Source organism: Mus pahari, chromosome 2 (genome assembly GCF_900095145.1).
Source record: "Mus pahari chromosome 2, PAHARI_EIJ_v1.1, whole genome shotgun sequence".
Taxonomy (NCBI): domain Eukaryota; kingdom Metazoa; phylum Chordata; class Mammalia; order Rodentia; family Muridae; genus Mus; species Mus pahari.
Window position 1 is genome coordinate 157,411,116 of NC_034591.1, and position 10,566 is coordinate 157,421,681.

Here is a 10,566-nt window from a genome sequence, read left to right on the forward strand (position 1 = left end):
TCCCCCTCTCCCTCCTCTCTCTCTCTCTCTCTCTCTCTCTCTCTCTCTCTCTCTCTCTCTTCCGTGTCTCCTCTCTCCCTCTCTGTTTTGTATTTAACCCAGCCAGGCATGAGAAAGGCAAGTGCCTGACTGCCTCTCTCTTTCTGTTTGACTCCCTCCCTGTCCATCTCAGAAACAGCCTGTTGGAAAGGAAAATGGTTTGTTGAGTTTTGCAAATGTAATTGAGTTAAGCTTCCTCTGTTCTGACAGACAGAGCAAAACGCTGACGTCCAGCCCTGATTGTGTTTACTGTGTAGGAGAGGGGCCAGCACAGAGCTATGGTCATGAGATGACTGTGGAAAGAGGGTCTTCTCTCTGTCTGTCCCTTCATGCGCACAGGTGCCTTGTTCTGATTTGCACAGTTAGACAATGGCTGGCATGGTTGGAAGAGGCTTCATCTCTGGGAACTTTATACATGTCTTGTCTCTGGTTTCCAAACATTACTACTCTTGTGCTTTACTTCTGATCAAAATGTTCCTTATCCACATATCCCTAAAAAGATTACAGTGAATGCTAATGCCATAGTCTAGAAATTCACTTTTCTTGCTGGGCTATTTGCTCCTAGTATTGTTTTTCCTATGTAGATATGTTTCAATCAAATGGAGAGTATTTGTTACAGCTGAACTAAAAGCATGGTCTCTTTTTCCCTTTATCATGTAAAAATACCTCCGCAAAAATGTAAATGAGGAAAAGAAAGCTGTGAAAATGGAAAGTGTTCTTTCAAATTATAATTGGCTTTTAAAAGAACTATAACCCACGAGTTAATAAAGGCTCCAGGACACCATCCTTTAGCATTTCTTCCTATAGTAACATTTTCCCAGAAAAAAATAGGATAATTAAATATAAACAGCACTTGCTTTGCTGCCATCAAGCTCCATGACAGGGCAAGAACCCAAGGGCCCCAGAACTGGAGAGACTGACTGCTCAGTGATTAGGAGCACTGCCTGCTCTTGTGGAGAATCAGGTTCAGTTCCCAGCACCCATGTGGTGGCTTACAACTGCCCATAACTCCAGTTATAGGACAACTTATTCTTTCTTTGGGACCCCAAAGCCACTGCATGCATGCGGTGCACATACATAGCTGAAGGCACTCACACTTGCACATCAAATAAAAAGAAAATGTATCTTTGGGGAAAAAAAAAGAACTGAGCATCCCCAGGCTGCCCCCAAGCAGCAGAACCCAGCATCCGGAGGCTGCCCCTGGGAAGAAGATCCTGATATTCCAAGGCTGCCCCTGGGCGGCAGCACCCACCTTGCACTGCTTCTGTTTCACAGTCACCGGAAGCATTTCATAGTTCAGATGGGTCGGGATAGCTCTTCTCTTAGGGATCCTTTTCAGCTCTTCAAATTTAGAAATGTCTCCCAATTCAATAGGCGATGTGAGCGTGATGCCAGCGTCGGGAATGCGCTCAATGACTTCTGCCAGCCAGTGGGTGCCTGCACACAACAGAAAGGAGAATGCAGTTTTAATTAAATGTTGCAGCCGAGCACGGAGAGCATAAACAGGTTATGTGAACGTGGCAAGTGTGACTGCTATCAGCAATCCTGATGCTCACACCCCGGAAACCTGGTGAAATGCTAACTTGGTTTGTGGAGTGGTCTTACATTACAAGAGTGCAGAGGTTTGTATTGAATGCTTGCTGTGTCCTTCCCTTAAAATAATTTTTAGCACTCTCTTCTAGACCCTTCTGATCACCAGCTCACATGTGTGTTCTCTAATGTGGTTCCCAGAGGCCACAAGCTCCTCTCTGTTTATAGGCTGTCTTCTACTCTCTTAACCACCCCTCCCCCGCAGTTACTCTCCCTTTCTGTCTGCCTTGGTACCCAGCTCCTTCCTCTGCTAGAACAGTTACTATGGCATATGTGTGTGTGTTCACCTCCCCCTTCACCTTTTGAAGAGAGACACATAGATCTCTCTGTATGCCTAGAACAGTATCTGTGCAGACGAAGCACTTAAATCATAAATGTTCATCATATTCAGAGAGATAAAAGGCGATACCATAGAACCTGAAGAAAGCGCGGAGTTCTGTTTTAGCTTCAGTGTTTTGGGAGTGGGGTGGGAGTGGTGATGGTGTTGTTGTAAATTGAATCTGTTATCGTATTTGCACATAATGTGGAGGAGTGAATGTCACAGAGCGCCAGTGAATGTCAGAGGACAACTTTGTACAGTTGATCTTGTTTTCTGCCTTTATCCGTGTTCCCTGGATCAAATTCATGTGCCCAGGCTAACACAGCAAGTGCTTTAACCCACATGCCTGCCATCTTGTTGGCCCAGTGCTCTTATGTTTGTTTGTAATACAGGGGGATTGTTACACAGTGGATGACACAGGGGACCGAACCCTGTTTTCCATTCATGCTACACAAGTGCTCTTCCTTGAACGTCCCTCCCCCACACCCAGCAGAGAATACAACTCCACACTTTGCTGAAGCGAATGATAGCTGTATTCCAAATTTGCAGCGGAGAAGCTAAAGCTTTCAGGGGTTGGGGGAGCATTTTGTTATTTGAAGACTATATCCTCAAGGAGGTTAAATCTGGCTAGTGTCTTATTTCATTGTGATTTCAGTGATGTGTAACATGAACAACTTCATGGCTGAATAAATCAATACTCCGACTTGCTTTATAAGTTTTATGTTAAGTGTACTTTACTAAGGTCTTTTTTTCTTAGATTTATTTATTTTATTAGTGGGAGTGTTTTGCCTGCAGATGTGTACCTGGTGTCTACAGAAGAGGGCATCAGATTCTCTGGGACTAGAATTGAGAAGTGTGTGTGTGTGTGTGTGTGTGTGTGTGTGTGTGTGTGTGTGTGTGTTCTCAAAAACCCTCTGACCTTTGTGCACTTTGCTTCTTCCCACACTGATGACCAGATCTAACTGGTGATTACTGTTCATAACTGACTGGACTTGGCTGTCGTTGACATCCTTACCTGTAGCCACCGTCTCTATGTGACCACTATTATGGAAATAGTAGCAGGCAACTATTTTGTTTGTTTGTTACATAACAAACAAAATTATCATAGAACCAAGTCCGAGAAAGTACAGAACGGCACTACTTACTGGATGACACCCATGGGTTTACAAGTATGTACGAATCGATTCCGAAGTAAAACTTTAGCAGGGAAAGAATTTATGGCTCTTATTAGCGTAGATGGAAAAACGTTATAGACAATTATGTATGAACTGAGCAAAGGTTTCTTAGTCATCAGGATGATCTGGGCAAGATACAATGGGAATCTATCACATAGCTATTTTGCTTATTTCATATAATATATCAACATTTGTGAACCTTCATAAATCAAATGAAAAGGAAAACTTTAGCAGAGCTTCAATCATTTCACTTGAGTCTTTTTAAAGTAAGAAATCTAAATCCTCGAAAGTCATTCCCCCTCCTTGGAATAAAATGTCTGATACGTAAACAGAAACAATGTTTCCATTACTGTTGCATCTCTGTATCTTATAGTAAAATAAGTAAATGGAAACAATGTTTCTACCTCTTACTGTTGCATCCCTGTATCTTTTAGAACATTTTAGGGGAAAACTCACCAGACTTTGGGTAGGAAACCAGAAATATGTCATCTTCTCTAGCATCAAAAGAGTCCAAGGAACCAAGGAGTTCTTCTGACGACATGGTAGAGAAGAAGATGCCCATGTACTTATGAAGGAGACTTGGCTGACTCTGGGATGACATCTTCCACGGACCCTATTAGAGGCTGTATACTCAGTACAGTTCCTCCACAAGCCAGACAAACCCAGCCCTTGGTCACAACTCCAGCAGAGCGGCAGAGGAATCTTGGTATCTCCAAGCTGACATTCCATGTGTCAATTATATATACCTTTTGCAACTCTCTAGGAGAATAATTTTTAAACCACAACTGAGCCAATGTCTATTATAAAAGTCTTGTTATCTGAATTTTTCTGATAACACAGGTTACAAAATGTGTCCTTCTACTCAGTTCAGGCTCATTTGCATAGAACACTACCAGGCAACCAAGAGTAATCACTGTGTTAAGATAGTACCACTAATCAAGTCCTTTGTCCTAAATAGGTAAAGTCTTCAGTCACTGTAATGAATTATGTCACTGAAAGTAATTAAGAAAATTGGGTTTCTACAGTATAGGAAGTAATCAGTATTTAAAGTTTGAGGGGATACAGCCACAGGGAAATAAGAATGTCTTCAGGAACTGGGAAAAACTCTTGCAACAACCTTTATGAGCTGTAGTTTAGAAGAAATACAGTGAGAGTCAGAATACCACATTGAAAAGAGATTTCTTGAGAACACATGCAAACAGGAATCTGTAGAGAGAAGGAAGTTAATTCTTATCTCACTCAGTTTTAGTCTTGGTTGGTAATATTACTATATTCCAGATTCAATTAGATATGGTAAGGAAATGTCAAGTTATTTCAATGAACCTCAGTTGAAAATTTGGCTTGTCTGACAATGGAAGGAACATTAATGAAGAAATGGGCAAAATTTTAATTGAGTGTCAAAATAGAGGTTATACTGTAGGTAAAATATCTGAAGAAGAAAGATGCCCATGGCAGTAACAGAAACAACGATCATATACACAGGAGATGACAGAGAATCCACTAATAGAATAAATACATGAACGGAGGATAACTGCTGGGTCCTGAGATCAGCACATGAAGAGTCCTGGCTTGCTGTGTTCTAGGACAAGCCAACAGAAGGGTGGGCTGCTCACCTGCTTCAGCTGTAGCATGTAGGAAGCCAGGAATGGATGCCCAGCCACACAGACACAACCTAGAGTGGTACAGGTCTACAATCCCAGCACCTAGCAAGTGGAGGCTGGAGGATTGGAAATTCAAGGTCCTTTTTAAAAATAAAATTATTGGCAGGATTAATTTTTGATAGCTAATTTTTGTATAACAACCCATTGGCTCCCTTTTAGATATTTATTTATTTTTACTTAATTAAAATATAATTATTTAAAATCATTTCTCTCCCCCTCCTCCCTCCTACCCCTTGGAGGTCCTCCCCTCCAAAATTCACGCTCTCCTCTTCTTTAACTTTGTTGTTACATATAAACATAAATGAATAAATGTACAGTCAGTACTCAGTACAACATGACTCAGTACTGACAGTGTTGCTTGCATGAACATGTTTCTAGGACTAATCAATCAGTTGGTATTGAAGAACCAATCATCGGGGCTCATCCCTGGAAAAGACTAACTTCTGCGCCCCCCGCCACCCCCAGTACTTGTTAAATGCTCATAGTTCTTTATCACGGGGGAAGGCCCATGAGATTTCCATCATCTGCACTGGGGGATCAAACTGATACAGAGTCGTTCAGGTCTTGTTTAGGCAGCCATACTGTTGAGAATTGCATGTGTACAGTTTCCCTAGCACGGCTAGAAAGTACCATCTCACATCAGACCTCCTGCTCAGATCATGCAGTCTGCTCTTCTCACTTTCTCGATGGTCTCTGAGCCTTGGGTACAGGGGCTGTGCGGTAGATGTACTCGATGGTGCTGAGCACCCTGTGGTCCATTGTTCTCCCTCTTTTGACCAACAGTGGGTTCTGCAACAGTCTCCATCTGTTGGGAACAGAAACTCTTTGACAATGGGTGAGAGCTACACTCACCCGTGGATACAGGAACAAGTGTTTAGGATGCAGTTAAGAATTATGTAATGGGTGGAATTTCTTCTTTAAGACCCATGACCTCATTAGTTCTGGGAAGATGACTAAATTTCCAGTATCAGATGATTTCCTGCCTGTTGAATGGGCTTTAAGTCCAACTAGCCAGCTGCTGGTTATCGCCAAGGGTAAGTGCTGCCTTTGCAGCTCTTGCCGTGCTGGTCCTTGTGGTTTCTGCTCATTACAGCTGGGTAGGACTATTGATCGTTTTCCTCCCTTGGCAGCTTGCATATCAAGTTCCAGTCCTATGGAAACCAGAACACCTCCTCGGGGAGGAGGTTTTCCCGTCAGTTCCAGCTAAAATCCTGAGTCCTATGTCCAAAGTACATAGAGCCCTCAGCAATAGGGTCTTACCTTCCACAACTGGGAGATAAGCAATAGCAATAGCAATAGCATTTGCTGAGTCTCTCGGGCAATCCTGATCAACAATTTGAAAGGTTTCTCATGCCTGATATTGGGGTTTTTATTAGAGAATCCATGGCTCTTTGTCACACCAAGTGAAATAACTTCATTTAAGATATATAATGTGTATATCTATGTAATGTTAGGATTCTCCATATCTTTTTCAAGCATGATTAGTGCAATTTATCCCTCTTATGTCTTCTCTATTGTCTTCCCTCCCACCTCCCCAAACAAAGCTCCTCCCTCATTTTTCCCAGTTCTCTCTTCTTCATATCACTTCATATCACTGTATCCCATTATTCTTTTGTTTTGTTTTGTTTTTTGAGACAGGGTTTTTCTGTATAGCCCTGGCTGTCCTGGAGCTCACTTTGTAGACCAGGCTGCCCTCGAACTCAGAAATCCGTCTGCCTCTGCCTCCCGAGTGCTGGGATTAAAGGCGTGCGCCACCACGCCTGGCTCTGTATCCCACTATTCTACTCTCTGAGCTACCTCTGCACCCCCAATCCTGGTCCCTCATTCCTGGTTACTATAGTTACTCACACCTGAAGATTTAGAGTTAGAAACCATGGATAGGAGAGAAAATGTAATGTTTGTCTTTCTGGGCCTGGGTTACCTTACTCAGTATACTATCTTTCTAGTCATTCTTGGTTACGTGGCAAGTTCAAAGTCAGCCTGGCTTACATGAGATCTTGTCTCAGAAAAAGAAAAGAAGAATTTCAGAAAGGATTTGCAAACCAATGCTATGTATGTGTATATATATATATATATATATATGTATGTATGTATGTATGTATCTCAAGTCTTTAAGTCTTGTGCTCACAGCAGTGTACAAGGAAACAGTCGAGTGGAGCAGAGATCATCCATGAGCACTTAGACAAAAATAATAGCCATCAATTCTATCGCAGAGCTGATGATTCAGGGTTATTAGCGTGTCTTAATTTGCCTTATGAGTTATAGTCAATTCAGTTAGATCAAAATCTGAATAGGCAATTGCACTTGTCTAAATGCACATGAGTGATTGCCAGCTGGCAGCATCTATGTAGAGACACACAAAGATCCTAGAGTAGCCAAAGAAATCTTAAAGAGGAAAGACTCTTAGGACTTAGGAGATTTTAAGGGATGCTAAAGAACAGAGGTAGCTAAGGATGATGTAGGCTGATTCCAAGACCAGAGGAATATAGACCATATAGACCAGAGGAATAGTAGAAAGAGTTCAGAGAATGATATACACATAAGTGGTCACTTGATTCAAGACAAAGATGAATTTGAGTAAGTAGAGGGATTATCTTTTCATGAATGAAATACATTCTTAGAAGTGACGTGAATCCCACCTTATATACGGGTAGTTACATTAAAGTCTTCTAGGAGAAAGCTTAGAAGGATATCTCTAGAATCTTTGGTAAGTCAAAGATTTCTTTAAAATGATAGGCGAAAATGCTAACTGTTAAAGCATTATAACTCCGTCAAGTTAGGAAGTACTGCTGGCTAAAAGTCACCATGAAGAGAATGACAAGGAAGCCACAGGCTGCCAGAAAAATCCTGGAATTCACATATTAAGCTCTGTGTTCATTAGGAGACTCTTTAAAGAAGCTCCACTAAGATCAATATTTAGAAAAAAATCAAGTCAACAACAGAATCGAGCAGAGATATGAATATGTCTTTATGAAGTGTTCAGCGGTAGTACTCGGGAAGTAATGGGAAGTTAAAACTATCAGTGAGTTCTGTTCCCAGCATGCCGGTGCCAAGAGCCTGGTGCACCTACTCACGGGGAAGCAATGATAGACAGTGGCCTGCCTTATGATACGGTGAATAGCAAACACCCAGAATCTCTAGAAATTGTCCTAATGGTAGACGGCAGTCATAAATGTATATTGAGGAAGATCTACAAATGAGGAAGAACCGTGAGTGTACTGAGAGCTGAGGTTCTGTCTGCTGCTTCCTCAGTGACCCTGTCCTGTGTGTTCAACAAGGATACTCCATTGCAGGCAGGAAGGCCAAGGGCCTCTCGGAAGCCATTCCTCCGGCACTTCTCAGCCCCTCCAGCTCTCCAGATGTCCTATTCCTACGAGAGTCAGGTTGAGAGCTGACTAGGGCAGAAACTGTGGGAGATTCTAGACCCAGCACACAGCATACGAACTCAGCCACAGTGCTATTGCTTAGGACAAAACAGGACCAGGAGAATACGGAGTTAAATCATCAAACTGAGCCTGCATCATTAACACTGGATGCTCCGGGAGGAATCAATCTTCTGCCTAAGGTCTCAAGAACTGCAGAGAATATTTCAGATGTAATTAAGTAGAGGACAGTAAGACGGATGCATAAGTCTTCCATAATCAACATTTAAAAATGTCTTCATTCCTGTTGGCCTGCCTTCTGCTGTTGTGACAAACACCTGAGATCCGAGTTCATTTGGCTCTGGGTTTCCTAGGTTTCTGACGATGGCCACTGGACCCTGTAGATTTAGCCCTTTGAAGGCCTAAGAAATCGAGAGAGGCAATAGCGTCTACAGTCTGTATCTGTTCCTAGTTCAGTTACTTTCTAAGATCAGCTTTTGCCGGTTGATTTGGAAAGGTTTTAAAATTTAAAAGGACTAATAATTTATATTTCCCAAGGTGTCCTTTGTGCACTAATCTTGTATATATCTTTTGTTATATAGAGTTTGCTATTGTATGTAATCATTGTTCTAAAGAAAAGAAAAGAAAAGAAAAGAAAAGAAAAGAAAAGAAAAGAAAAGAAAAGAAAAGAAAAGAAAAGAGAGAAATCGTGAGAGGAGTGTGCAGTGGAGAAGGTCCATTCCCTTGCGGGGGTCAGGTAGCAACAAGACAGAGCAGATAAGGCAACCCTCTTATCACCTTCAGGGGCACACTCCAAGGCCACTGGGCCCTGCTCTTAAGTGTCTGCCACAATCCAACAGCACATCAGGCTGATGGGAAACCACCAGCTGTCTGCAGACATCTCTCGTCCTAATTAAGGTGATTGTCACAAGCAAAACTCTTGCCCCTTTCATTTATGATTTATTTGGCCTTCTCAAGCTGTAACTTTCTTATATTTCAAAAAGAAGAGAGACAGAGAGAAGAGAAAGAAGAGGGGGAAGGGAGAGGGGGAGGGAGGGAGGGAGAGAGGGAGGGAGGGAGGGAGAGAGAGAGAGGAGAGAGAACACATGAGCTCACAAGGAGCCTGGAGAGATGACTCAGCAGTTAAAGATGACTCAGCAGTTAAAGAAAGCTTGCTGCTCTTCCAGAGGACCCAGTGTTCAGCTCCCAGCACTCATAGAGGCGACTCCCAACTCCCTGGAACTGATACCCTCTTCTGACCTAGACACACAGACACACATACATGTGCACACACCACACACACACACACACACACACACACACACACACACACACACACACACACGCACATGCATGCACATGCACTCATGCATGCACTCAGGAGCACACACAAATAAAAAATAAATCTTTATAAAACTAACTAAATAAAAAATTTTAAAGAATCAGAATAAAGAAATACTTTCCACGCTAATAGAAATAACTACAAATAACAAAACTCCCTACTTCCTGCAGGAAGACAACTGGGAGAGACGGGGCTGATGGGAAGCTGTTAACGGTGCTGCCTCGTGGGTTTGGTGTTAGAATATTGTAGGGTTACATAAGAAATCCAAAATTCTTGGGAACAAAACTCCCATGGAAGGGGTTACAGAGACAAAGTTTGAAGCTGAGATGAAAGGATGGACCATCCAAAAACTGCCCCACCCAGGGGTCCATCTCATAATCAGTCACCAAACGAAGACACTATTGCATACACCAGCANGATTTTGCTGAAAGGACCCTGATATAGCTGTCTCTTGTGAGGCTATGCCAGTGCCTGGCAAACACAGAAGTGGATGCTCACAGTCAGCTATCAGATGGAACACAGGACCCCCAATGGAGGAGCTAGAGAAAGTACCCAAGGAGCTGAAGGGGTCTGCAACCCTATAGGTGGAACAAAAATATGACATAACCAGCACCCCCAGAGCTCATGTCTCTAGCTGCATATGTAGCAGAAGATGACCTAGTCAACCATCATTGGGAAGAGAGGCCCCTTGGTCTTGCAAACTTTATCCCCAGTACAGGGGAACACCAGGGCCAAGAAGGGGGAGTGGGTGGGTAGGGGAGCGGGGCGGGGAGGGTATAGGGGACTTTGGGGATAGCATTTAAAATGTAAATGAAGTAAATACCTAATAAAAATTGGGAAGAAAAGAGAAATCCAAAATTCTGATTTTTTGAGTGAAAGCCCTGAATTATTTCACCAGTGGAGGAGAACGGTTTGAAGAGTGAAGAAGTCAAACAGATCCCAGGAATACAACTCCCTGGGCTAGCCTAGTCTTCCTTGGGCTAACCCACAGTCAGTCAGCTGAGTGACCCTTCCTGGAAACTCGCTGGGGTTTTCTAGCAGAGGCAAGACTACAGTGGAGCCCTGACTTTGGGGTATT

General features: G+C 42.7%; 1 protein-coding gene across 1 annotated transcript in view; it reads right to left on the reverse strand.

Moving 5' to 3' along the window:
- LOC110317351 (sulfotransferase 6B1-like) overlaps positions 1–3,798 on the reverse strand; it is an 18,860-nt gene extending 15,062 nt beyond the window's left edge. The window contains exons 1-2 of the mRNA XM_021191781.1: positions 3,580–3,798; positions 1,292–1,476 (exon numbers count right to left, since the gene is read on the reverse strand). Of these exons, the coding sequence (XP_021047440.1) occupies positions 1,292–1,476; positions 3,580–3,724 (330 nt within the window). The 5' untranslated portion in view covers positions 3,725–3,798. The remainder of the gene's footprint in view (positions 1–1,291; positions 1,477–3,579) is intronic.
- Between the last annotated feature and the right edge of the window lie 6,768 nt (positions 3,799–10,566).